The sequence below is a fragment of the Harpia harpyja genome, chromosome 7 (assembly GCF_026419915.1).
Source record: "Harpia harpyja isolate bHarHar1 chromosome 7, bHarHar1 primary haplotype, whole genome shotgun sequence".
NCBI lineage: Eukaryota > Metazoa > Chordata > Aves > Accipitriformes > Accipitridae > Harpia > Harpia harpyja.
This window is the reverse complement of record NC_068946.1, coordinates 28,878,385-28,901,860: the sequence shown is the minus strand read 5'-3', so window position 1 is coordinate 28,901,860 and position 23,476 is coordinate 28,878,385. Positions and strand designations below refer to the sequence as shown.

Here is a 23,476-nt window from a genome sequence, read left to right as displayed (position 1 = left end):
CACTTCCTTTTCTACCAATGAATTCTTCCCCATCTTCACAGTAGACAGAAGGCTGGTACCTCTGTGTCAGGCAAGCATGAAGTTGGTTGCTGTAACTTTCTGTGTTCTCTGCTTTCAGTTTGAAGCCCTGTATGGTGAGTAGCATTTTGGATTATTCTTCTTGCAGTAGATGTCTCTATGGAATATAACTTACCCAGTGACAGGAGATGGTAAATGAGGCATGATAGCAAGGGGTTGGAGGAATAAAGGTAATTAAGGGAAACAGCTGCAGAAAGACCACTCTCAACTTAAATATCACTGGAATTGGTGGGAAGAGAATTCCTGCCAGCACAGGGCATTTGCTCTGAAACTAGAAAGTACAAGTTTTCATTGTTTATATTCTTTAGCTCATCTGCTCAGTGTTACCGTCTAGCTGTTTAGACTGTAGTGCTCCAGCCCGATTCCCTTGCTGGGCATAAGGTCTTACAGCAGCATGACGGTGAACGGCTTAATAAAAAGAAGCCAAAATATTGATATTAAACCTGCTCTTTTTTGGGCTCGGAATTTTTATACTATGAAAAATGTATATGGCATGGAAGAGTGGATGAGATCGTTTTGGTGCAGGCTTGAAATGCGGACTGAGTTAAAAGGAACTGTAGCTTTCCTAATGCTGTGTTGGCATGGTGACAGCACTGATCTCAGTCCAGCCATAAACATGGATGTAGCGTTTTACAAGTTTCAGTGTTTTATCACAATTATGCAAAGTAAAATACCAGAGCTCACATTTATCTGCAGCCTCTCTCTAACCCACATATTACCAGGCCAGGATAGAAATACAGATAATATCTGATTAAGAAGAGTCTTTTTTTCATACATATACTGTCCAAGGATTTGGTATGATGTGTCATGTAAGTAAGACCTGAGATTTAGTTACTGAGCACCATCTAAACATGTTCCTTTGAAGGTCATGTGAAGGGCTATTGAACATGTTTGCTTCTGAAATTCTAGTGATACAGGACAGGTTTCAAGTCCCCCTGCAGAATTTAAGTACTCCTGAGGTTTCACATGGAATTTAAGCTTTCATTTAAATAAAAAACAGTTTCCAGCTCTTTAGGCAATGCAGATGATACCCCTCTGAAGGTTAACTAATACAGCGATAGTATACTGAGTTTTCAGATAGATTGAAAAGATGGGTGAAATCACAGGGACGGAGGATTGTGATCAGTATCTCTAAAGGGACATGAGCTGCTTTTTTTCTCCTTGAAAAGTTATTCTTAAATCTACTGACAAAAAATCCTATCAATTTTGTTAAGTATTTCTCAGCTAGTCAATTTAGCAGGTATACTTGACAAGCATACTTTTACATGTGGCTGGAGCTATCTAAAAGGCCATTCCTTGTGGGAAGAAATAGGCTGCAATTTTAAGGGTGCAAGTAATTGTTCTATCTGATACCAGCATTTCTCCCTTCTTTCTCCTTTCTTTCATATATGGAGGATAGGATTTGAGCAGGGGGCTGGGGATAGGAGATGGCAGGAGAAAGAGACTGCCTGTAACAAGAAATGGTATCTCTCAGGCTTTTTACCTTACCATGCTTTCAGCATAAAAAGTACTAATTATTATCATTCTTGCTAAAAAGGGCTGTAAAAGATCGGCTTGATGTAGGACACATTAGCATGATACTCTCATTTAGAGAATAAGCTAGCACTCCAGAGAGCGCTGCCAAGCATTGTGGCAAATTTTGGGGACTAAAAGCAGAGTAACTTCTGAGATTTTTTTTTTTTTTTTTTAACTTAGTGATTAGCAAGCCCTACTTGTGATCTATGGATGGCTTTTTTCAATGTAAATAGGTCACAGAAGGTGATATATGTGTATATACGTGTATTATGATTTGATAACCCAATTGTGATAAAGAAATTGTTTGTAAGAGCATGGAGCCTCTCTGGTGCCTGTAGAAAAACACAGGCAACAGGATTTTGGAGTACAGAGCTATAGGATTCCATAGCACTTGAGGCCTTTGCTATGAAACATTGCACATGAGCTTTTGCACACCAACATTTGCAAAGCATTATCACTGTTCACCCACAGATCTCCTGTTGTCAATACAGGAGGAAATCGTGGTCATTTCTTAAAAGGGTGTCTGAAATATTATCAACAATGGCTGCTGTGTTAGTGGTATATTTTATAAGAGTTTCCGTATTTCACAATATATGTTATACCACAGAAATAATTCAGATTATAGATCGCTTCCTAGAGTAATTCTGGCCATTACTTGCTTTGCCCAGAGGCACTGCTTTCCTCTCTTAATCCTTGATTCCTGAAAGATAGCAACAAGTTAGTTTTAGGCATATAACTAATGACACTGAATTGACAGTGTTACCTTTCAGAGTGCCTTGAAAGGTCAAAGCTACAGCACCTTAAAAAACTGTGTGTGATTTCATTACACATTTAGTATTAACAAAACAAATATGTTTTTTTTAAAGGCAGGGTCTGCACTCTCCTTGCTCATCTTCAGAGGCAAACCCAAGTAAAATTGTGCTTGTTCTTTTTATCAGCTGCTTAGTTTTCTTAGAGCTGGGGCAGATAAAACAAAGACCAAGAAAACCAAGCAAGAGTATTCTATTCTCCTACCCTAAACCCCAAGTTTTAAAATTAATCAAAAGTGTTTTTTTAAACTTCTGTTAGGACCAAAATGTGTAATGGATTGGTGATGTTTGCAAATAGGATTGGGTCTGCCAAAGAGGAACCAGAAAGTCCAAAATTGTAATCCCATTAAAATGAAAATAACCCACCCTCCATTGGCCTCAGTGTCCAAGCATACTACCATAAAAATTCCCCAACTTCTGCCAAAGTGCTTTCCCACTGCAGTAAAGACGAAATTGAGATGGAAATGTACATGACTGTAGATACACATATACGTAGAATGTACACCCCCCCCCTTTCATAGTTTAACATAGCAAGATGTTACTTTCATACACATGTTCATCTCTTGGATTTATATCTGAACTACAGTATTTGTCTTGACACTCTGCTTCACATAAGGTGAGCCAAGAACAACTCTATGCAACTCCACAGCATGACACTGCTATGAAACAAATGAAAGATTTGTTTCCTCTTGTCTCAAAGCCTTCATATGCAATTGAATTAGGTCTTTTATGAAAAATACCAAAAAGGAACCTTATGGCCAAATCCAAGCATTTTTACTACTGAACCTGTGAGATTCTTCTGTTCATTTTCAATAATACCGTGATGTAGTCTTTTATTCACATATTTTTAGGGAGGTTTAGTGAGTGAATCTCTCAATATTATCGGACGTTTAAACCCCAGTTTCCTATCTCCTATCTCACCGAATGTACGTTTATTCTGACTGTAGCTTGGCAAATGACATCCCAAATGTGTCTGGCCATTAACGAGGGTGTTACAAATCCATAGGATTACCCTAGGAATGAACCGGTAAAAATGGGCACAGGAGAACAGCAACCAGGCACAGGGAGGGGAGAATAAGCCACGTTTTAGTGTGCAGTGAGAGCATTCACATCAGGAGCTGATGCAGAATAGCTAGTGAGTTGGAAATTCATATCAGATCTCACCCATTGTGGTCATCCATGTAGACAATTTTGTGTTTTAATCTCAGGCACTGTTAATCTCATTTTAAAATGTGCTCCCTTTATACTATGCTAAGCACACTTTTCTACATGGTCACTTGTTTCAGAGGAATACTAATTGCATCACATTTACCAAAATGCTAATTCAGAGAAATACATGACCGAGTCCTTCTTGAAAACAGACAGTTAAGGCTTCTGGGCTTGAGAGGATACAAAATGATCTTTCAGCTTGCCACAAGGTCACATGAACTACATGCTCAGTGACCTCCCTCTGTCCTTTTCCATTAAAAACAAGGATTAAAACCATGATCCCTGACAAACATTTTAAACCACCCAGTATGAAAGGGCAATTTCATTAGCTAACAGCAAAATTGAACTATTCTCAGTGACAGAGAAATGAAATTCAAAGCTGTTGCTTTAGCACTCAGAGTAGGGTAGCCCCACGCTCCTCTGAGGCATTGGGGGAATATGGTACCACTTGGCTCTGTAGCTGCCCCAACAAAGTCAGCATCCACCTCTCCTCTCAGATGACCAGTGACAAATGGAGAGGTCTCAGCTACGGATGGATGCCACTCAAAAGTATCAGGTCAGCTTACATATACACCATGCTCCCTAGCTTCTGCTATATCAATACACTTGTTCTTTTCTTCCCTTCCCTAAATAATTTGTCTGCTGTTGGGCCTAATTTTAAAGGTATGTTACCAAACTACAGGCCATCAAACATTTAAAAAGCATTTTAAAAGACCTTTATTTCAAATGCTGTTCTCATAGCAGCTGTTTTCTTTCACCATGCAACATGCAAGTCATCAAGAACTGTTTCTTTATTTGACCTCTGCTTTCAGCATTTCAGACTATATGCCATTATGAGGGCTTGCACTTTGTGTATCTGTGCCTTCAGCATATCTAGAGCTCTATTTCACTGTGGGTTGGTGAGCTGTGTATTTTATCTGTCTTATCTTCACACCAGTGGTACAAAATGCCAAATACCTTGCCTGTTATCACACACTTAAGTAATAGTCCTGAGAGAAGTACAGATATTAGAACTGTCGCTGAATTAGATAAGGGTGCTGACTGTGCACAGTAAACCAGGAAGAGTGTGATAACTAGGAAGAGGGTAAATCAGTCAAAAAGGGATAACAGTTTCTATTGCTTTCCAACTGAGCATGACAAAATGTCTTCCAGAAGTCCATTAGCTTATGTGTCACAGTAAAAATATTTTAAACGAGTATCATTCATTGCAATGCCCTTGCCAATGGTAGTGATTGGGGAGCAAGAATTCAAAGAAGGAAAAAGCATGGACACTAAAAGATTGCCTCCATCCAGAAAGAGTTGAGAGCATACAAAGGTACCCAAATGAGAATAATCTTCTGCTCCTTTGCATATGTAGGCTGGGTGTCAAAGATAACAGGTGCCTTGGGAAAAAGATTATTTATGCTGTGTAGTCAGTGCAATACCTGGCACAGTTGGGGACCTAAGCTGTGTGGATCTAGACCACTATGTAGCAGTAACAACAAGAATAGGATGGTGCATCAAAGTCTTTAAGTATTTGCCCCATATTTCCTTAGCATCATAAAATCCTGATGTAGAGTATATTTCAGTCTAAGCAGCCTCTGAAGGACTTACTCTAGAAGGCTATCAGAAAACAGGAAAAGCAGATACAGTTTTTTTCTATTTGTCTGCGTTCCTGTCTGTACCTTTAATTTTAAAGCACCATAAAAAGAAAAATTCCAAATGAAACACTGTTAGGCTGTGGTATGCTGCCAGTACTGACATACAAACCATTTCAAAGCAGTACATACCACCAACCCAGCCAGGAAATTCCACTCTCATTATTGCCATACTGGGTGGTGATGGAGGCAGTGACTTAAAAAACAAATCCAGAACAATTATTAAAAATGTGCCCGTCTCCTGTAATGGAGGCTGCCTATGTACAATGGACTGAATACAGTTTGATAATCAAGAAGAGAAAAAGGTGTTATTGAAAAAGGAACAAACCCATGTGCATTGCTTGAATATTTTCTTGCTGTATGTGTTGGAGCATCTTCCAGCTATTCATTCTGGATGTGCCATAAAAAGATGTTTTGATGCAGTGCTGAGCAATGGGGGAAACAGAATGAACATAGACCAAAATGACCATTTTGGTCTGGAAACAAAGTATAATGCTGCCTCATTGCAGGCTCTGGATTCATGAGAAATCAAAAGTAAGCTCTTTTATTTGGGGGGCAAATTTTCCTCAGCATTTTGGGGTAAATTTTACTTTCATCTCAGCTTCTGTTTATGAAGTACATCTATTACTTTGCATCTATTACTTAAAACTTGTGTTTTAAGAATTTGTAAATGCTAGATGTATGATCAATATTAGTTCTTGCTCAATGCATTTTCTTTTTAATTTGATTTTCATATTTCATGCTTTTATCACACCATATGATTTTATAGTGTAGCACAGACAGGATCAGATAGGCTAGTGACACAAATTAGAAAATAACTTCAGCATCTTAACATTGCATGGCTCAGCCCCTGTTCCTGCATCTCTCTTTTTGAATTTTAAACAGAAAACAATTTTGTATTTTTCAGGAGTTGAGAGCTGCTCGTCAAGACCATGCAAAAATATAGGTAAGACACATTTGCATAATTTGGTTTATGGTTTTAAATGCCTTTCAAGATCAGAAAATACTGCCCTTGAAGAAAAAAATTGTCATTTTTTTACAGCACACTTTAACATATTTTTGTTTGAGGGAGTTTCCCATGCCTGACTTTACAAAGTCAAACTGTGAGATAGCAGGAGGTTCTTGGTCAGTTTACTTTCTTTTTATTTTCCAATAAATTTGAAAAACGAGAGATGGACAACACCTGAGAGTTTTTCAGACAGTTTTGGGGAAGGTCAAATGTGATTTTTGGATTGCATGTGGGTGCATGCACACAGTGACATTTGTCCTCTACTCGTCCCATTATGTTAATGATAAAGGTGCTATAGACATCTAAGTAATTAGGTTTAAACTTTATGTCATGCCTCAAACCACTGTCTACTTTAGAAAGGAAAGATAGGTCTTGTGGTTAAGGCACTTATATAGGAGTTTTGGGTTCACATCCCATTTTAAGTTTTCAGTTACATCATTAGGGTGCAGATTATGAACCACAAAACAGAGATAATTATCATCATCTTTGTCCCACCTTGTTTCATCTGTGAATAGGACAGTCTGAGGCAAAAATTATATGTCCATATAGTGTTTGGTCCAAGGGGGCCTTTAAACATTATCAAGTAACTCACTGATCCAATGCTAACAGTAACCTCTCCAGCCTTATAGTGGTAACAGGCCAGGTCTTACCTCATTTATTTTCTCAGTAATGTCTGACATGACCAGGATGATGCACTGGTATCTCATTGTACAGGCTGCTTTCCACAGCCAGCCTATTCTGAGTACCTACATGCCTTAAGTTTCAATCACATGGTTCACTTGCTTTGTTTAAATTAGTTTCTTAACATTTTAGGGATTCTTTTCATTGCTATGTGAGTGACTGTACTTATTGTTTTCATGATTTCAGATCAGCCTCATGTCTCTGACCCCCAAGTGATGGTGGAATTTGAAAATGGAAACTTCAAGTTCACATTCCCCAACCCCAAAAATGTGAGCGAGTTCAGCATGACCCTCTTCAAAGGGCATGAAAAGAAGGAGATCTGTGCACTTCATTTGAGTGAGGAGAAAGTTATCCCCAAGAGTAATGTCATCTACTGTCAGACAGAGCACTCAAATAGCAGCACCACTTTCATTCTTAAAAATCTGGAAAGAAAGCATATCGACATTTATACCTACTGCCTGGAGATGTTCTTACCCCCTCCTTATATAGATTGCCGGCTGAAAGAAACCTATTTGTATATCCAAGGTAAGTTTACTTTTCTCCTCCCCTCACTTCAGTTTAGTGATAAGTAGATGTTGGGCATAGCTATGCTGCAGTGAAAATTGTGACTAGAGTTTGCACAGATATTTCCAAGACAGCTTAAAACTACTTAGCAGGGGGCTGGTAACAGTGGAGATGTGTTGGCAGACTGCTCAGCATGGCCTCTCCATATTTATTCATCTTCATGGGCAGGTTTTGCAGGCCATGCTGAGCTCTGCATATTGTTGGTGGCACCCAAGCTAGCTAGACTACACCTTCTGGAGTACTGCAGTCCCACCTTTGCATGCAGCAGAAATTTCCCATTGACTATTTTCCAAGCTGCTGAATGTAAATGTTAAGATTATTTCTAGCTGGGGGAAAAAAATCCATTCTGAGAGCTATCTTCATGTGCCTGGCATAAAAAAAAATCAGCTGTCAAATATCTGTGCTAGTAGTGGTATAAAGAACTCTCTGATGCCACAGTGATGCGAAAAAGATGGTGTTCACCTCTCTGAAGCAGGCCTTCAGCTTTAGAGCCTTCTTAGAGCGGAAGAGTCCACAACTCCTAAGAATTTTTGGCCTTTTACTGAGAAGGGCTTGGACTAACTTCACAGGCTTTAATTTTGAATTGCCTTTCACTCAGTGGCTCTTTGGTACATTAAGATGAAAGATTTAATAGTGGTTTTGCTCACATCCCTTCTTGGTTCTCCATATAGTTCAGTTGCAACATGGTACTGCCTGTTGTGCTTCCCTTGCTATCTTTTCCTATCACTCAACACCAGGACTAAACAAAGAAGCTGAAATCCTAAGGCTACAATCATGTGGTTGGGTCAAATTATCCCTCAGCCCCAGATTCTCAGAATCAAGCTGTGACATCCTTTTTTGTCTGCAGTGTTTCCCAAAGCTGTCCATTTGTACAGATAGCGAGATGCTCATAGCTACTGCCAGCTGTTTCATGACCTAATCATATTTTCTCCCAGATCCGGGCAAGGGTAATCTTGTGTCCCTCAGCTTGCCTTCCTATTCAAACGTGACTGCCAAAGTCCACCTTTCTTTTGACCAGGCTGCCCTTTAAATCACCTGTGGTACTCACTGAATGTAAGCTTAAGCCTTGCTCAGATCTGAAATACCACCACGCTCTCAAGCCTGGCTTGGTTTCTTTTCAACCTACACTTTCAGCCCTGTTATACCAACAGTTTCACCTCTGCTTCTGGAAAACTGCAATGTTCTGCTTCCTCCTGAATACACTTTTCCAAGGTGGCTTTTCACCCCATGAAAATCCTTCTCCAGAGCTCACTTTTGCTAATTTATTAATGTGAAGAGAAAAGGGAAAGAATTTGAAAAGTTATCTCAGGGCAGGGGGTGGGTGGGAGGGGAATGCAAATTATCAGTAGTGACTTTTTTTTTCCTCCCCAACTCCAGATAAGGAAGACTGCATTTCACTGGGACTCATGTCATGGATAATTATTGGTTTGATCATGTTTGCCATGATTTCCTGTGTCTGCTGTGTTGTAGCCTGTTGCTTAAGGAACAAGGTAAGCAAGTCTATGAGATTCTGCAGAACCCTCCTTTCAAGGGTCATGGATGCGGAACTTGATTTAATGAGATTTAGAGGGTGAGACGGGCACATACTCACTCAGCACATGATGTGTTTTTTGACAAAGAGACTGAGTTGTTAATTTACACTGGAATTCAGTCATTGATGACAACAGCTCAGATTTAATTTTTCTAAGACAGAATTGTTTATTGATTTAAAGGCTGGGAATCAAAGGGAAGAGGAGAAATGCTGCACAGGCCAGCAAAATTACTTTGGTAAGCAATTCTCCTGATTATTTTCTTCAAGAAGGGGAAACAAATCATCAGTGGAGCAATTCCAAGCTCTGTTCTGGAGCAAAACCACTAAAACAAAGAACCAGTTGGCTCAGGAAAGAAAGGAGACCATGGACATTAGTTATTCTTTTGGACAATGTGTGGTTTTCATTTTCAGTTTGTTTTATTCCAAGTTTTCTATGTGAGTGCCTGTCTATTCTGACTTTAATATTCCCACTGAAAACAGCCAGACTAACTGCCCTACTTAAATAACAAAGGCAGGAGTGGCAGAGGTTAGTGACCACAAATTAAATTCATGGCATTTTCTCTCTGTTTGCAGAAACAGCAGTGTGAATCCAACTCCCATGAGTACAACAGTGAATACATGCCCATGGCAGCAGTGAATGCAGCTAAAAAACCAAGAATCTGAGGTTGTATTAAGCCTAGCTTTACTTCTGCTTGTATCTGTTGCAAGGCTTTTCTCTGGGAGGGAAAGGGCTGCTTGCTATGTCTCCCATTGATTCTAGGTGGGTGGGTGAGTGGGTGGGATTGTTACAATAGCTTGTTAATGGAGTTCATGCTACCATGTAGCAGTAAGAGGAAATGAAAAGCAAAATCTCTGGAAACCTTTTGAATTGGAATGGTGGGCTGGTTCTTAGAAATACAACTGCTTCACATCAGTGCAAAGTAACGATCTTATACATGAGGAAGAGATGTGAAACTTTTCCATTCAGATTCTTCAGATGATGCGTGGTACCCAAAATCTCTCTGGGGAAGTGATTTGCTATATTTACTGAGTGTTACTGGCTAAGGGCAAATAATCTATAGAGAATGAGGAACTTCCTAACTACTTAAACCCTTGCATAGTAGCCAGAAGTAGTTTTGGATACAGAACAGAAGCAGAATTTGGACTGATTCAGATGTATGAGGGTTGCATGTAACTAATTTTCCATTCCTGTTCCAGGTACAAGTTGCCTGTGGCATGGAAATTCTGGCAGCAGAGCTTTCCAGCTACTTGAACCTGGACAATGGGAAATCAGCTTTTCCTCACGTTTCCCAGCCTCCCTGAGCTCTCCTGATGGTCCTGTGCTCAGTGATGAGACACCCACTCCTGACCTGTGTTTTGCCCTAGCCTTGAGTGTTAACTGGCACACTGCCTGATCCACTGACTTGTACATGAAGTGCTAACAATGTGTTAAAGATGTCAGCTTTTAGTTGAAGAAAATTTAGTGAGTTTGCTTGAGAGTAGATTCCTGTAGTGCTGCTACAGAGGGAACTTTTATTTTCTACAGTCTCCTTTATGATAAACTTTCCACTGGGGACAAAAAAAACAGACTACCTCCAACGCCAATCCTTGTGGCACAGCCATGAAGCACTGTCGATGTATTGCACATGCCCTTTTGTTAGGGCTAGTTTAGCCTGATGTTATCAATACATCCTTAGATTCACTGTCAAACTTCTTAGCACCACACTAGGAGAGTGTGGTATGCACACATGCTCTCCTGCACCAAGCTGTGGGACAGCAGGGGAACAAAGCCTGTGAGAGCACAGCAGAGTCTTCACTGTGACACAATACCTCAGGTGTGCACATCTGTATTTTTTGTATTTGTGCTATTAATGCATCTTTGCCATTCACACCTTGGGGCTCCACTTATTTAATTAAATTCTGAATTGTTTTACTAACAGAGGAATATATTACTTTCAAGATTGCAATTATTCTTTAAATCTGTTCAAAGCTGCAGGATCAGTCCCTAAATCAGGAGGCACAATCTCTCCTATTCACATCTTGCAGCACAAACACAACACAGTCTATAAGGCCAGTGTATTCATGGACTCTGCATTGCAATTATCTTCCTCTTGTAGTTTGACATGAAACCTTTACCACTTCCCCAGTCAGTATAGGGGTTACTTGACCTGCCTCAAATTGCTCAGAGCCTTCAGTATGAATGAAATGATCAATCCTTCATGCTCCTTGTGAAATCCATCAAAACTCTGACCAAAAATGACCAACTGTGAATCCAGCCTGGATATGGTGCCAGACACCATTTGGCTGCTGGAAGCAGAGCGGCGCGTTGATTCTGAGTCTCTCTGTAATTCATCGAAAAAACAAATATTGGTCAGAGGAGACTATTGTGAAAGGTACATAGCCTGCTTGTCTGGCAAACAGAAGGCTGGTTTCAAATTTGATAGTGCAAACAGGGACTGTCAGGCACGAAGAGGACATAAGCTGATATATCGAGAACAGGGTTTTCCTCAACAAACACCTAAGTACATAGAAGTATTGCAGAGAGAAGGTGCAAATTGTTAACTGTGACATTAAGCAAAGGGGAAATGAATAAACCATCGAATGAAGCGGGGACTGCCAGTTTCACAGCCCGTACCCTGCTTAGATAACCAGCTCCTAGGCAGAGATGTAGAGGGGCACCCTGGTGCATTGGGTAACATTACATTCCCTCCTGTTGTTCTGCCACATAACATTTGCCAAATTACTTGACCTCCCCAGCAAAAAAACCTCTCCTCTGTACATCCACAAATACACTGATTTCACCATTTAAAAAATACTGGTGAAATTATTGCCTTTGAAAATCATTGCCTTTGACATTTATTGCCTTTGAAAATTATTGGTGAAAATAGCTAACCTCTACTGCCTATGAGAAATGCTGGATGCAAGATCATATGTAACAGTGGAGAGTCCTATCCCCTGGAACCTTTTACCAGACTGAGAAGGAAATTCAAGGAACAAAGAGTTTCTGAAAGAAGGAAAAACCTGAGGTTTGCCTTGAGATGCTGCTGGATAAATGACAAATGATGAAAGTCTGGACTAGGTGGTTCAAAATACATACATTCTACTCTAGAGAGAGAAATGATTCATACTTATTGTAACAAAGCTTTTGGAAGTCTTAGGTTCCATCACTGCTTTCTTTTTGGAAAAAGAGAATTTTATTCTTAATGAAACATTTTTTTGTTATGCCACATGTATCCATAAGAAAGTTCATGCATGCATGAATGCCATGTGAAAGAAATAAGGTCTATAAAATCCACAGTGCAATGGGGAGAGAGTATGGGGCAATTTATCGCTGTCTAGCATCTTAGTGGGAAACAGAAAAAGGACTAAGGAAAAAAAAATATTAAAAAAGTAAAACCCCAAAATTTGGATCTTTTTCTATACAGTGAGGTAATGACAGTGTTTGAATCTGTTTGTTTCCTTTTATTTTCATGAGAAAGTTTTTGTCGTATTGTCCCATCTCTTCTTCCTTTCTTTTAATCCCTTATGCAGTATACAGATAATGTTCAGGATTATTTTGGAGCATTTTTCAGTTTCTTTCTGCCATTCTTCAATACCTCCAAATCAAAAAAAGCTGGAAGAAGATAAAGGATAGCAGAATGAGAAAAAAAAACTATGAAAAAAGTAACATGAGCTGAGTCTATAGACTATGTGACAAGAAAGGATTAAAATAAAAGAAAACAAAAAAGGAGTCAGTAAGAATAAACAAAAAGCCTGATATTCTAACAGGTCATCATTTGAAAAAGTAACAACTCTCTTTACAAACTCCCAGTTTTGGGAAAAGATCATTTTAACAGGGAAAAAAGAAAATCAAATAAGAATATTTCAGCCAACTCTTCTACAAAATCCACTTTCAAGACAAGCAGAAGCATGAGTAACATCCAAATAACGTCTAGGAAATTAGAGATTTGAGGGTAAAATAAACTACTAAGATACAATCTCAACCTATGTTTTCTCTGTTTGCTATGTAATACTTTAGGATTGTAACAGAAATTTTACAACTGTGTGACAGTCCATGAGGAGGGTTCTACAACCTGTCCCTCTCCACCTTTGTCTTCTATTGCTTTATGGGGAATATGACTGAAAGAGAATTTTGGCTATGGCTTTTCCAGAAGCTGAATCCCTAACAACAGTGTTCATGTAAAACCAGTTTCTGTCATACAACACGTAACATAAGATTCAGTATCAGTAAGATGCTTTCATCCTTTCTGATTTATCATTGCTATAAGTCGCCCTACATGTATTTACACTCAGTAATGCCCTTTAGATCTTCCCAGTCTGTTCCAGTATGGAGTGTATGAAGTCAGTGAGCCAGTAAACCAAATAGGTATGTATGGCAAAGAACTACTTGTAATGTCCTTGAAGGTTAAGACTTGAAATAAAAATTTACAACTTGAGCAAACTTAATCTTGCTAAACAGATAGTATGATCTAATGTGAACAGGTGAAAAATGTTACAGATGACAACTACAGCTACTCCAAAATTTAAGGAAGGATAAATGACAAGAATATCATAATTTGAACATCTGCATATCTTGAGATGGTTTGAAATCCAAACCTTGATATGTATTTTGCAAGCTTGTCTTCCCAACCTGAATTATGAACCCAAATCTGAATGCTCTTGAGTTTAATGATTAGACTCAAGATGGCAATTTCATACTTACTATATAGCACTGGGAATGAAATGACACACTGAAACACGGTGGGCCATTTTCCCTTAGTACAGGTATTTTGTTGACTTCAAAGTTCAAGTAGTTCTAAATTCTATCATACTTCTTACAGACTTTTACAAAGTTTATTTAAGGCTGGGGAAAAGAGGCTCTCGAACAGGAGTGAATCAAAATGAGGATCTGTACTGAACGTATCGTACAACATTATTCATAAAGTGTTTTACAATGTGGAGAGTCCCTTACGCATGTGAATCTATAAGCTGACATGCAGAAGAACACAGCAATAATAAAAATAGAAAAAATACAGGTTATTTAAACTATTTAGTTAAAAATAAATCCAATCAGTTAGTGGGAACTTCTGCCCATACAAGGTTTACCGGGAAGCTGGATCTAAGTCTTTGCCTTTGGTTTGATTTTAACTGCAATGAGATAGTCCATATACCCAAGTCCCTTGAGTTGTCCAGTCCATCATTGCTATAGCAATCTCCCCACTGTCATAAAAATTTCCTATTTCCTTGAAAGATGAAGTTTTGAGATTTGTATTTATGTTCTATGATTATGAGTTCAATTCGGGGGGGTGTGTGTGTTTGGAGAAGAGGGAGGAATAGGAAGCATTAAACAGCTTTTCTGGCAAAATGAACTGGACAGGTATGAACTGGAGATATGAAGAAGAGGTCAGGGGGTGAACTTCATCTAAATAAGTATGCCTGAGCTATTTAATTCCTCCTGGGAGTCATAGGATCTTGTATGGCTTGAGATCAATTTTTAAAAAGAGATAAATCAGCTCTGATTATCAACAAGAAAGATTTAGCTGCTGCACACATCAAGCATAATAATTTTTAAAAACTGTAAACATTAACAACTTTGAAATACTGCACATCTTCCACATATTAAATCCTGCATCAGTCCTCCTAGTTTTTAGTACACTGTTGGCAAATCCATCACCAATGATATTTCATTCTCTGTCCCAATGCATTTCAGGAGCAAGTTTCACTGCAGCTTATATAGTTTGTTGCCATCTCTCAGAATTGAGGCCAGGATTTAATGTCTGGATTGTGCAAACACTTGCAAGGGGGTAGTCCCTTTCCCCCTGCCAAGAAGGAAGGCTCATTTGCCACCCTAGGGTTCTTCTGAAAAAATGTCTGGAACACTGAGAAAAATGGAAATTATGTTAGCACCAGCTGATGAGAGCAGGAAGGAGCATGTTGCCTTCCAAAGGTGGCAGTTTAACTGAACACAATCTATGGAGTATGAGAACTCTGCATAGGCTTTTCAGGCTACTGAGGCCAAATTTTGGAGGAGGAAGCTGAAAACTGGGATTCTCAGACCTTTTGCTGGCTACTTTCCTCCACAAAATGTAAGGTACCTGTGTTTGTCTATTCAATCAAATCATTTTCCCTTTGTAAGACAAAAAAAAAAAGACAGGATTTGCTCATTAAGGCTCTTTTGGGCCTGAGTGAAACAGGACATTGTAGTAAGCACCTGGCTGAGTGCCAGTAGGAGTGCCTATGTTGATCCTCCTATCTATGGATCTTCCTGTTGATCAGGCTGGCATGGGGCTACAACACAGCTGGGCAGGACCATGACCAAGACAAAGGGACAGCAGTCTCATGAGGGTCAGAGCAGGAATTAGTGCTGCTGCTCTCATGAAACTGAGATATACCTAAGTAGCTCTTACTAGCTATTACATCCCTGAACACCAGACCAATGCTTGTATTTCCATCCCTTTTCCTGGCTATGTCCCTGCTGTTCAGTCACAACCACAGCACCATGGAAAACTACCTGATCCCATGCCCTGGCTCCTCTTAAGGCCTGTGCTTCAGAGGCCCAGCCAGGACTTTCCCTCCTGCAGCATGAGAAGCGCTTTGGGGCATCAGGCTGTCAGTAGCAGGACTTTACAGTAGCTCACCTGTGCAGAAAGGGGAAGCTCAGGTGAGATGCATGGCAGAAGCCCCTGCTTGGTTATACAGTGGTCATGAAACAGAAATTAAAGAGATTGCCATGGTCGTGTTAAAGGGATGTGTGGGTTCCATGAGTGTAAGGAAGATAAACTAAATTAATTAAAGGATTTAGGATTTGGGGAGTTGCAATACCTCACGAGCATGACACAGTCCTCATTTGCAATAAAAGACTGCAAACCTTGCCTGTGAGGACAGGTAGCCTCCAGAAAAATACATGGCATCCACCAAGTTGTTTGACAAACCTTACCCAGGCAGTAACTTCTACAGACTACAATAGACTAAAATAAGCAACACTTAAGTCATACTGCCAGAGCAAAAATTAGCTTTGCTTCCAAAAAGCCATGGTTTTTCACTGAAGGGACTGACTAAAACATGCAGCCAGTGAATAAGGATCTCTTTCAAGCACAATATTTATTCCACAGAACACTCCCTGGCTTGGGGCTTCATCCCCGTATAAAGGTCTGATGGAGACACTGCCCTCCTGAACACTAGCCGTTACCCACGTCTTTTTCTTCTGTGAAGGAGCTGATCAGCCCCTGACAGGGGCACCCTCTGCAGTCCACCTGGCCAAGAAGCCATATCAAGGGAGTGCAAGAGGTGCTGATGAGCACCTCTTCACCTGTAGTTGGAAGAGTCACCTTTTCTGCATTTCCTTGTTTCTTTTTCATGCAGCAAATGAAAAGAGGTATGAAGGATTTCCTACCACAACATCTGTCTCATCAGCTTCAAAAGCTAAAGGAAACTTCACCTCCATCGGGAATCCGACCCAGACGAAACAAGCCCTGTCTTTTCTGCTAAGTGTGTTGGTAATCTTTCCGTTTAAAGAGTAAAGAAAAAAAGTGTGCTCTTTACTGGAAAACATAGATGTGCTAAAGAAAACGGCCACCCATGTTGAATAGTGGCTCATGATTCATAATTTCCACTGAAAAATTGAGTAAAAGAAATATCCTCTTCGCTCAAGATGGTGAAAACATACGTTTTATTTGGTGAGAAAAGAGGCCTTTATATGTTTTAAGAAAAGTCCTGTCACTAAGTGCAGTTATTAATTCAAACACAAGTCTCCAAGTGACCCCACATGCCTTCAGCACACAGACCACATATCTCCTTCTGTAATTACAACTAGCTGAAGTGTCTTTTGGAGACCTGAACTACATTCTAGTAATAGTGACCCATTTCACTTTCCATGAAAAAACAGCATTCAGTTAGTAGACATCAATAAAAACAACAGCTGTGAAGAAAAATATGCAGAGAAACATTGCTACAGCTAAGATAGTGGAATAAAAAGTATGCAGTGAATTTTTTTAATGTAGACATTCAGTCAGATCACTTTGATGGCTAACCAGAGCACCCCACCATGTGACCAAGGAATCACTTCTGAGTCATTTTTAAGCTACACTTTCTCTGCTTTCTGTGGTGCTGGCAAAAGCAGACAAAGAATGTGAGCCTAGAGCAAGAGCAACAAGGATCATTTTTCAGGCATTTAAGTGCTACTGAGCAATCCACAAAGGATCTGCCTGGGTCTGTGGCACCTTGAGGTGTCCAGAGATCCTGCCCTAAGAACCTATTAGCAGAAAAGTGCAATTCCTTTGCCTGCATACAGTAGCTCCCTGAAGCCATACTCCAGTGGCTGAATTCACAAGTGTTGTCACAGAATGAATGGATTTAAGGTCAGAAAGGGATTTTTTTTAGGTGGTTAGGACATGTACCTAGAACATGGCTCATTCTCCAGTAAGCTATTGGTGTTCTGTGTGATCTGAGATCTACCAAAGAGTTGAGAAACTGAAACACTCAGCCTTCTCCAACCCAATATATAGCTGTTTGGCTTGGGCAGTGGATGCCACAGTTGACTGAAGTACTGTGGTGTCATATCCCAAGGGCCTGCGGGCAGCACTTCACCAGGGGATTCACTGCAGCAGGTCACAGAGCTGGACAAGGGATGGAGCATGTCCCTGCAGCCTAATGGTTGCACCCTCACAGTACCATCCCAAGGACTGCTAATGAACTTCACATGAAAAACTCAGGGATAAAGTACCAAAATGGATTTTGAATCAGAGCTATGGCTTGCCCCTTCTCAGGTGACTGCTAGTGACTAGTGGACTACAGAGATTTCTCTCTTCCACACTCTCCCTCAGTGAATCTTCAGCCTCTTACAGGATGTTAAGACCACCCCGCCTGGGAGGGTCTGCTTGATAGCCAGGAGGATGCTCAGTAAAATACTCCACACTGGGTAAGCCACATGCTACTGACACAATTAAAAATCACCTTAATTAGGCATTTTGCAGCTGCATGCTGGCTAGTCTCTGTGCCTGCAGACAGATGGTGACTCATATCTGCCAAGGGCAAGGGAACACCTATCAGAGTTTATAATTTTGGGAGGGTTTTTTGCAACCATTTTCTACATCATTGTCTGGTATCATCTCTTCCTGCGTCAGAGACTAATACTGCTGTAAGGAAACCATCAAGCATGTTTAGAGCTACCCCCAGTTACTGCCCCTCAAACATACAGGCAAAATTCAAGCTGGCAGTGAAATTTTAGTGCAGTGAGGGAAACAGGAGAGACTGGATTAGGGGGGTCTGGCTAGCAGAACAAGCGTTGAGGTTTCAGGCAGGTGTAGGAGTAAGAAGGGGAGTCTTACCCTCGCCTCCTTTCCCCCCTTCTACTACCTCACTCCTTTGGGTTACAGAATTCCCACCTGGGACTCTGTGATACAGCTCTCTAATTTCTTCCCCTGCAGGAGCCTCTGCTCATGGTGTGTCTTCTGCAGTTCCGGAGAGAAGGAGGAGCAGAAAGGGCTCTGCATGTAGCTCTGCTCATACAGGAAGCAGGGTGGAAGAGATGAGACCTGCTAAGCAAGCCAGATGAGGGCTATCATTTGTCTGCAATTTAGAGAAGATTTGCTCAATGTCTGTCAACTGAACTGGGTTCCTTGGAGGGAGGAAGGGAAAAGAAAATTATAAGAGGCTAAATGGATGAAGAGATGTCAAACTTGCTCCTTTGGAGAACTTGTATTCGAGTAATGCTTTGCAAAGTCACTTTGTTTCACAGTGTAAACTGTATAGACAAAATTTAATGAAACTCCAAACTATGCAAAAGTCAAATGATCTGGACTTTCTTAACCAAGGTTGAGATTCAGGTCACATTTGCTTAAAATATAGTTAATCTGTGAATACTTTTGCCAGATCGGGCTAGTTTTGATTTGACATCAAAATAATGCAAATTTCACAGTCCTTTCATGATGTGCTTGCATCGTATTCAAACATTTGATGAAGCTCTGTGGTTTTCATTAAGTTTGCATAAAGCTTTGAGCCAAATTCAATCCCTTTATTTGCAGAGGCAACTTACGTGAAATGAATTCAAATAAAACGGAGAGTAAAGCTGTTTTTCTCTGGTTCCTAGGTGGTCACTGCTAACAACTCTGTAGGTCAGTTCCAGCACTGCTACAGTAAAACTCTCACTGAAGTCTCTTTCCTACTGTCCTCAGAGGTCCCTGGGAGCTTCCCTTCTAGGCAGCTCTCTGGGGTCCTGTGTAAGGGCTGGACAATCAGGACTAGCTTTCTTCACAAACCTTCTCTGGATCTTCAAGTTTTGTAAGGGCCACAGATTTCTCAGGCTACCAGCAAGAGACTTCAGCACAGTAAATAGCCTGAGACTAAACTGACTGTTGTGAACTTTGAAGAATTCCCAGAGGGTTGAAAGTGGCAGAAAACAGTCTCTGACACCAGCCCCTTTCTAAACACAGACTTCTAACACATCTTTTCCTCTGCTACATCAAAAAGGGTTGAAAAACGATGCAAAGAGCATGAAAAGCAGCTGGTCTCTGATTCTGTACACATGGATCTGGGCCTACAGCACAGTTCCGCTGACACCTGCACCCGTTGATAACTCTAGGAGAGTCCACTGAACATATACAGAGCAATGCTTAGGATCTTTATGCAGCACAATACATGTCACAGATAATGATGCTCATAAATAACAGTAAATAAAAATAACAGCAATGTGAGTTCACATGTGGAAATTCAAGCCCTCGTTTGGAAGTTCACCTGGTGATGCCAGCCAAAAAAGCATTTCTCAGTGTGCCACAGCTCTGCAGGGCTACCAGCAACAAGAAATAAATGAAATATTCTCGTAATGAGACTACACGTATACAACCCCAAACGCACCAAGTAAGCAGATCTGCCAGAAGTCGATACTCTCTACCTGCTTGTATTCAAAGCAAGCATACACTGCTACTAGCAGCCTGCCTTCTGAACAAACCCAGACAGCTTCTCATGACAGTCTGGGATCAAAATCAGCAACTTCAGCAAGACACATCTTCAGGGAAGCAACAAGGTCAGAATCTTTTATCAAGATTGGCTGTATTTTGAGAATATTAATTTCAATATTGACAAGATAAAATTAGTAATATTGAAATGAATTATTAACCACACAGCTTCCAGGAACTGAAACCCTACAAACTTAATCTCTTTTTGAAAGTTGTATTTTATCTAAGCACATTGATGATCAAATAACTTAATCTATCAAATATGCAGAATATTTCTGCTCTGAGGAGCATAGAATTGATGCATACTTTCCTACAAGCCTGTCATGTTGCCAAATAAATACATATATATCCTCACTTTTTTTCCTAAAGAACAATTGAAGGAGCTAAATTATATTTCTCACAAATCATTTTGATGTCTCTACTGTTCTGTTTCATTCTTCCCCTCCTGCTCCTTCATATTTGTCTTCTGCCCTTAATTTGGAGGTTCCTCAGTTGAGTAAGCTTTATGCCGTGTGGATACAGCAAGGCCCTGACCCCTCCTTTCAGGCCTTGTGGTACACACAGTGTAAATCGAATAAAATCATAAAAGCCTTCCCCATCGAATAAAATCATAAAAGCCTTCCCCGTCTCTACACATCTTCTGAACTCCACCTGCTCCCAGCTCACCCAGCTATAAATGGGCAATGCTCACTTGGCTGGTAGGCAGCTGCCGTGGTGTCACTGCAGCTGCTGCCCTGTGTGTACTGTGAAGCCATGGTGAATGTGCCCTCATTACGCGTGAGCTTATAGGGCACCAACATCCAGGTTTGATTTTGACCTTCACTTTTTGACTACAAACAACTGTGTGTCAAAACCTGTTTACCACAAAGTACGAACTGTGATGGGTGTATCAAGGACAACTGGAGTCCACTTACGTCAGGCGCAGACAATATGAGTACTGTGCAGAACTAAAAATTCGCTTCCTCATCACAGTCAACAAAGAGCCTGTGAGCTTCCCTCAGGAGCTCAAAAGATCCCAAATAGCCCACAGCAAATTCCTCTCTCCAGTTTCACAGCTCACTGCTCTCCCCTCGGATACTAGCAACCCAGAGTACCACTGCTGATGGGAAGGAATTCCTTAGCAAGAATTCAGGCTGCATGATTAAGGACTTCAGTGACCCCTGTGGACATCTGAAACTGGAGCAAACAGGAGGCAAAGCAGGAATTGAGCTCCTGAACCTGGCTAATGGAGCACAGCTAGCAGAGAAACAAGGTCTGCCTAGAACTGCCATGCTCCGTGGGCTCGCCACTGCTTTCCTCTTCCAGCTCAGGGGCACCCCTAATTTTAGTGCCAGGCTGAGCTGAAAGCTGAACAAGATAACTTTGTTCCCTGCCTCCTGAGATATATCTGATCATTGTAGCAGTGGAGGCACAGCTGTCATGGCAAGGTCCCTTTCATAAGAAATTACTCCTAAGACAAGTAGCCCTATGGCACAGACCTTTCCCACTGCAATGACAGGTGGATTCAGAGCACCCTAATATATTCTGGGGCCCAAGATATATTTGGGTGTCCCATAATTATATGCAGGCTTGTATGTAATAGGTTACTCTGCTTTAGCTATTTCCCTGCATCCTGTAGTATGGGTTCTCCACCTGTGGGTCCCCTCCATGGATGCAGTCAGTGAAAGTGGGGAGTCTCTCAGGGCAGGGGTGCCCTCCTGGAAGAAGGGCAGGGCAGGTGCCCCCATTCAGGACCAGCTACCTCCGTGGAAACAATCTGAGCAGTGGGAAGAGGGGGCAAGGCATTACTGACTCTATGCCCTGTAATATTCTCATCCATAAAAAGAGAAGGTGTCTAGTGGACTTAGGATAACACAGTCAATAATCTGTGTTTTGCAACTATCTCTGTGTCTTTTATGCCCACTGGAGATGTGATGGTGCACAATTATAAGAATGATCAAAAATGAGGAATTGGGATAATCTGGTAAAAAAAGTCAATGCACAGTAACATCAAGTAATTTCAAAACCCTGCGCAGGTCAATATTGAGATGGTTTCTCCCAATGAAATAAAGGTCTTGTTTGTTTGTGTTTTAGTGTGTGGTACTCCCATGTAGCCCAAGAGTGTTTTCATCCTGGTATATGTGGATCTTTAGTATGTTACTCAGATGTGAAAGATTTCCTCAGTGAGCAAAGCTAGTGAATAATACCAGATATTATGCAGCCATAGCCATGATTGCTGGTATCTCCTTGTCTCTGTCTGGGTGAGAAGGATGCAGACAGCACAGAGTGGCCTTTGAGATGTCCTAGTTGTAGGTGGTATTGTTGTTCTAAAAACTGCTTAGATGCACGTGTGGTTTTGGCTTCTGAGAATTGGGTTGAATGATGGTTGAAAACTTCAGTATAGATGCCACTGATGTGTGTACCAGAGTTACAGATGATGAGGCAATCATTATAATCAGTGTCTTATATTATACATAGATAAATACTATATATATAGTATACAATTATTATTGCATATACACACATATGCACACATACATTATTACAATCGGTCTGCTCTGTATGACATATAAACAATCATTTCTGGTTTATGGTCCAAATGAAAGAACTGGAAGAGTCAGAAAACTGTATTATTTACAATTCTGAGTATATGAGGAGACAGGGAGACCCATGCCCTATTATTTTTTTGCAATAATACCAGAACAGGAAGAATATTACTAATTTGAAAATGAACAATGTCTACCAGTCTTTGGTAAAAGATTTACAGGCACAGAGCTGGTGGGCTATATTTTCATAGTGTCCCATTCTAACAATTACCAGGGTTACTGGGGTTATATCAGCTTCATGAGGGGAAAGGCAATGTAGACTTGAGCAGTTTACACTGGGGAGGGTGATCTGGTGTGCATAAAAGTAAAGCCTCTGGGCCTTTGGTTCATAGATCAAATTCTTTGCCTGCGAAAAATGGCAAACCCCCATGGGACATGGTATTTGAAAGCTCTAAAGCATATTGCCACCATTTTTTAGCCATTAGGAAAAAACTTAATTACATTGGTCCTTTACTGAGGGAAGAATACTATGGCATTGACAGCACAATGCCTGGGAAGAAGCAGAGTTTCTAGAAAGGTGTCAGCACAACAGGGTTAAAACTTGTGAGCTGCAGAACACAGTTCTTAATTGCTGCCAGCAGGATGTTTGTATTTTGAGGTGGGCCTGATTCCTCAACAGGAAAGAGATCACATCAGTGATGAAGAAATCCTTTGTTACAACAGAGGAGAAAAAGTTCAGGATAGGGAAACAGTATTCAGAGCCTTACCAGTACACAGCCTTGGTATGTCTCTGCATGGCTAGGTACTGATTTATATTTTTAAAGACCTGAAACATAGCACTTTCCCCCAGGCAGCTATCACAGATGGACAAACATATTCAACCTCATCAATACAGCAGCTGTTGTATATCTCACACAAAGAGAACACTGAGAATCGTCGTACATTGAAGGATGGAGTTAAAGGAAGGCCTTTGCTTTTAGACGGTGATGCAGTTGCTATTGGGAAACT

The 23,476-nt window shown here is 40.7% G+C and overlaps 1 protein-coding gene across 1 annotated transcript; it reads left to right on the top strand.

The window, feature by feature from the left end:
• The first annotated feature begins 36 nt into the window (after nt 1-36).
• Nucleotides 37-12,239, top strand: LOC128144551 (inducible T-cell costimulator-like). The gene is made up of 6 exons (XM_052793517.1): nt 37-134; nt 6,156-6,194; nt 7,125-7,463; nt 8,880-8,992; nt 9,607-9,697; nt 10,231-12,239. Exons 1-5 carry the CDS (start codon nt 77-79, stop codon nt 9,694-9,696), a joined length of 639 nt encoding a protein of 212 aa, XP_052649477.1. The 5' UTR covers nt 37-76; the 3' UTR covers nt 9,697; nt 10,231-12,239.
• Nucleotides 12,240-23,476: the final 11,237 nt, after the last annotated feature.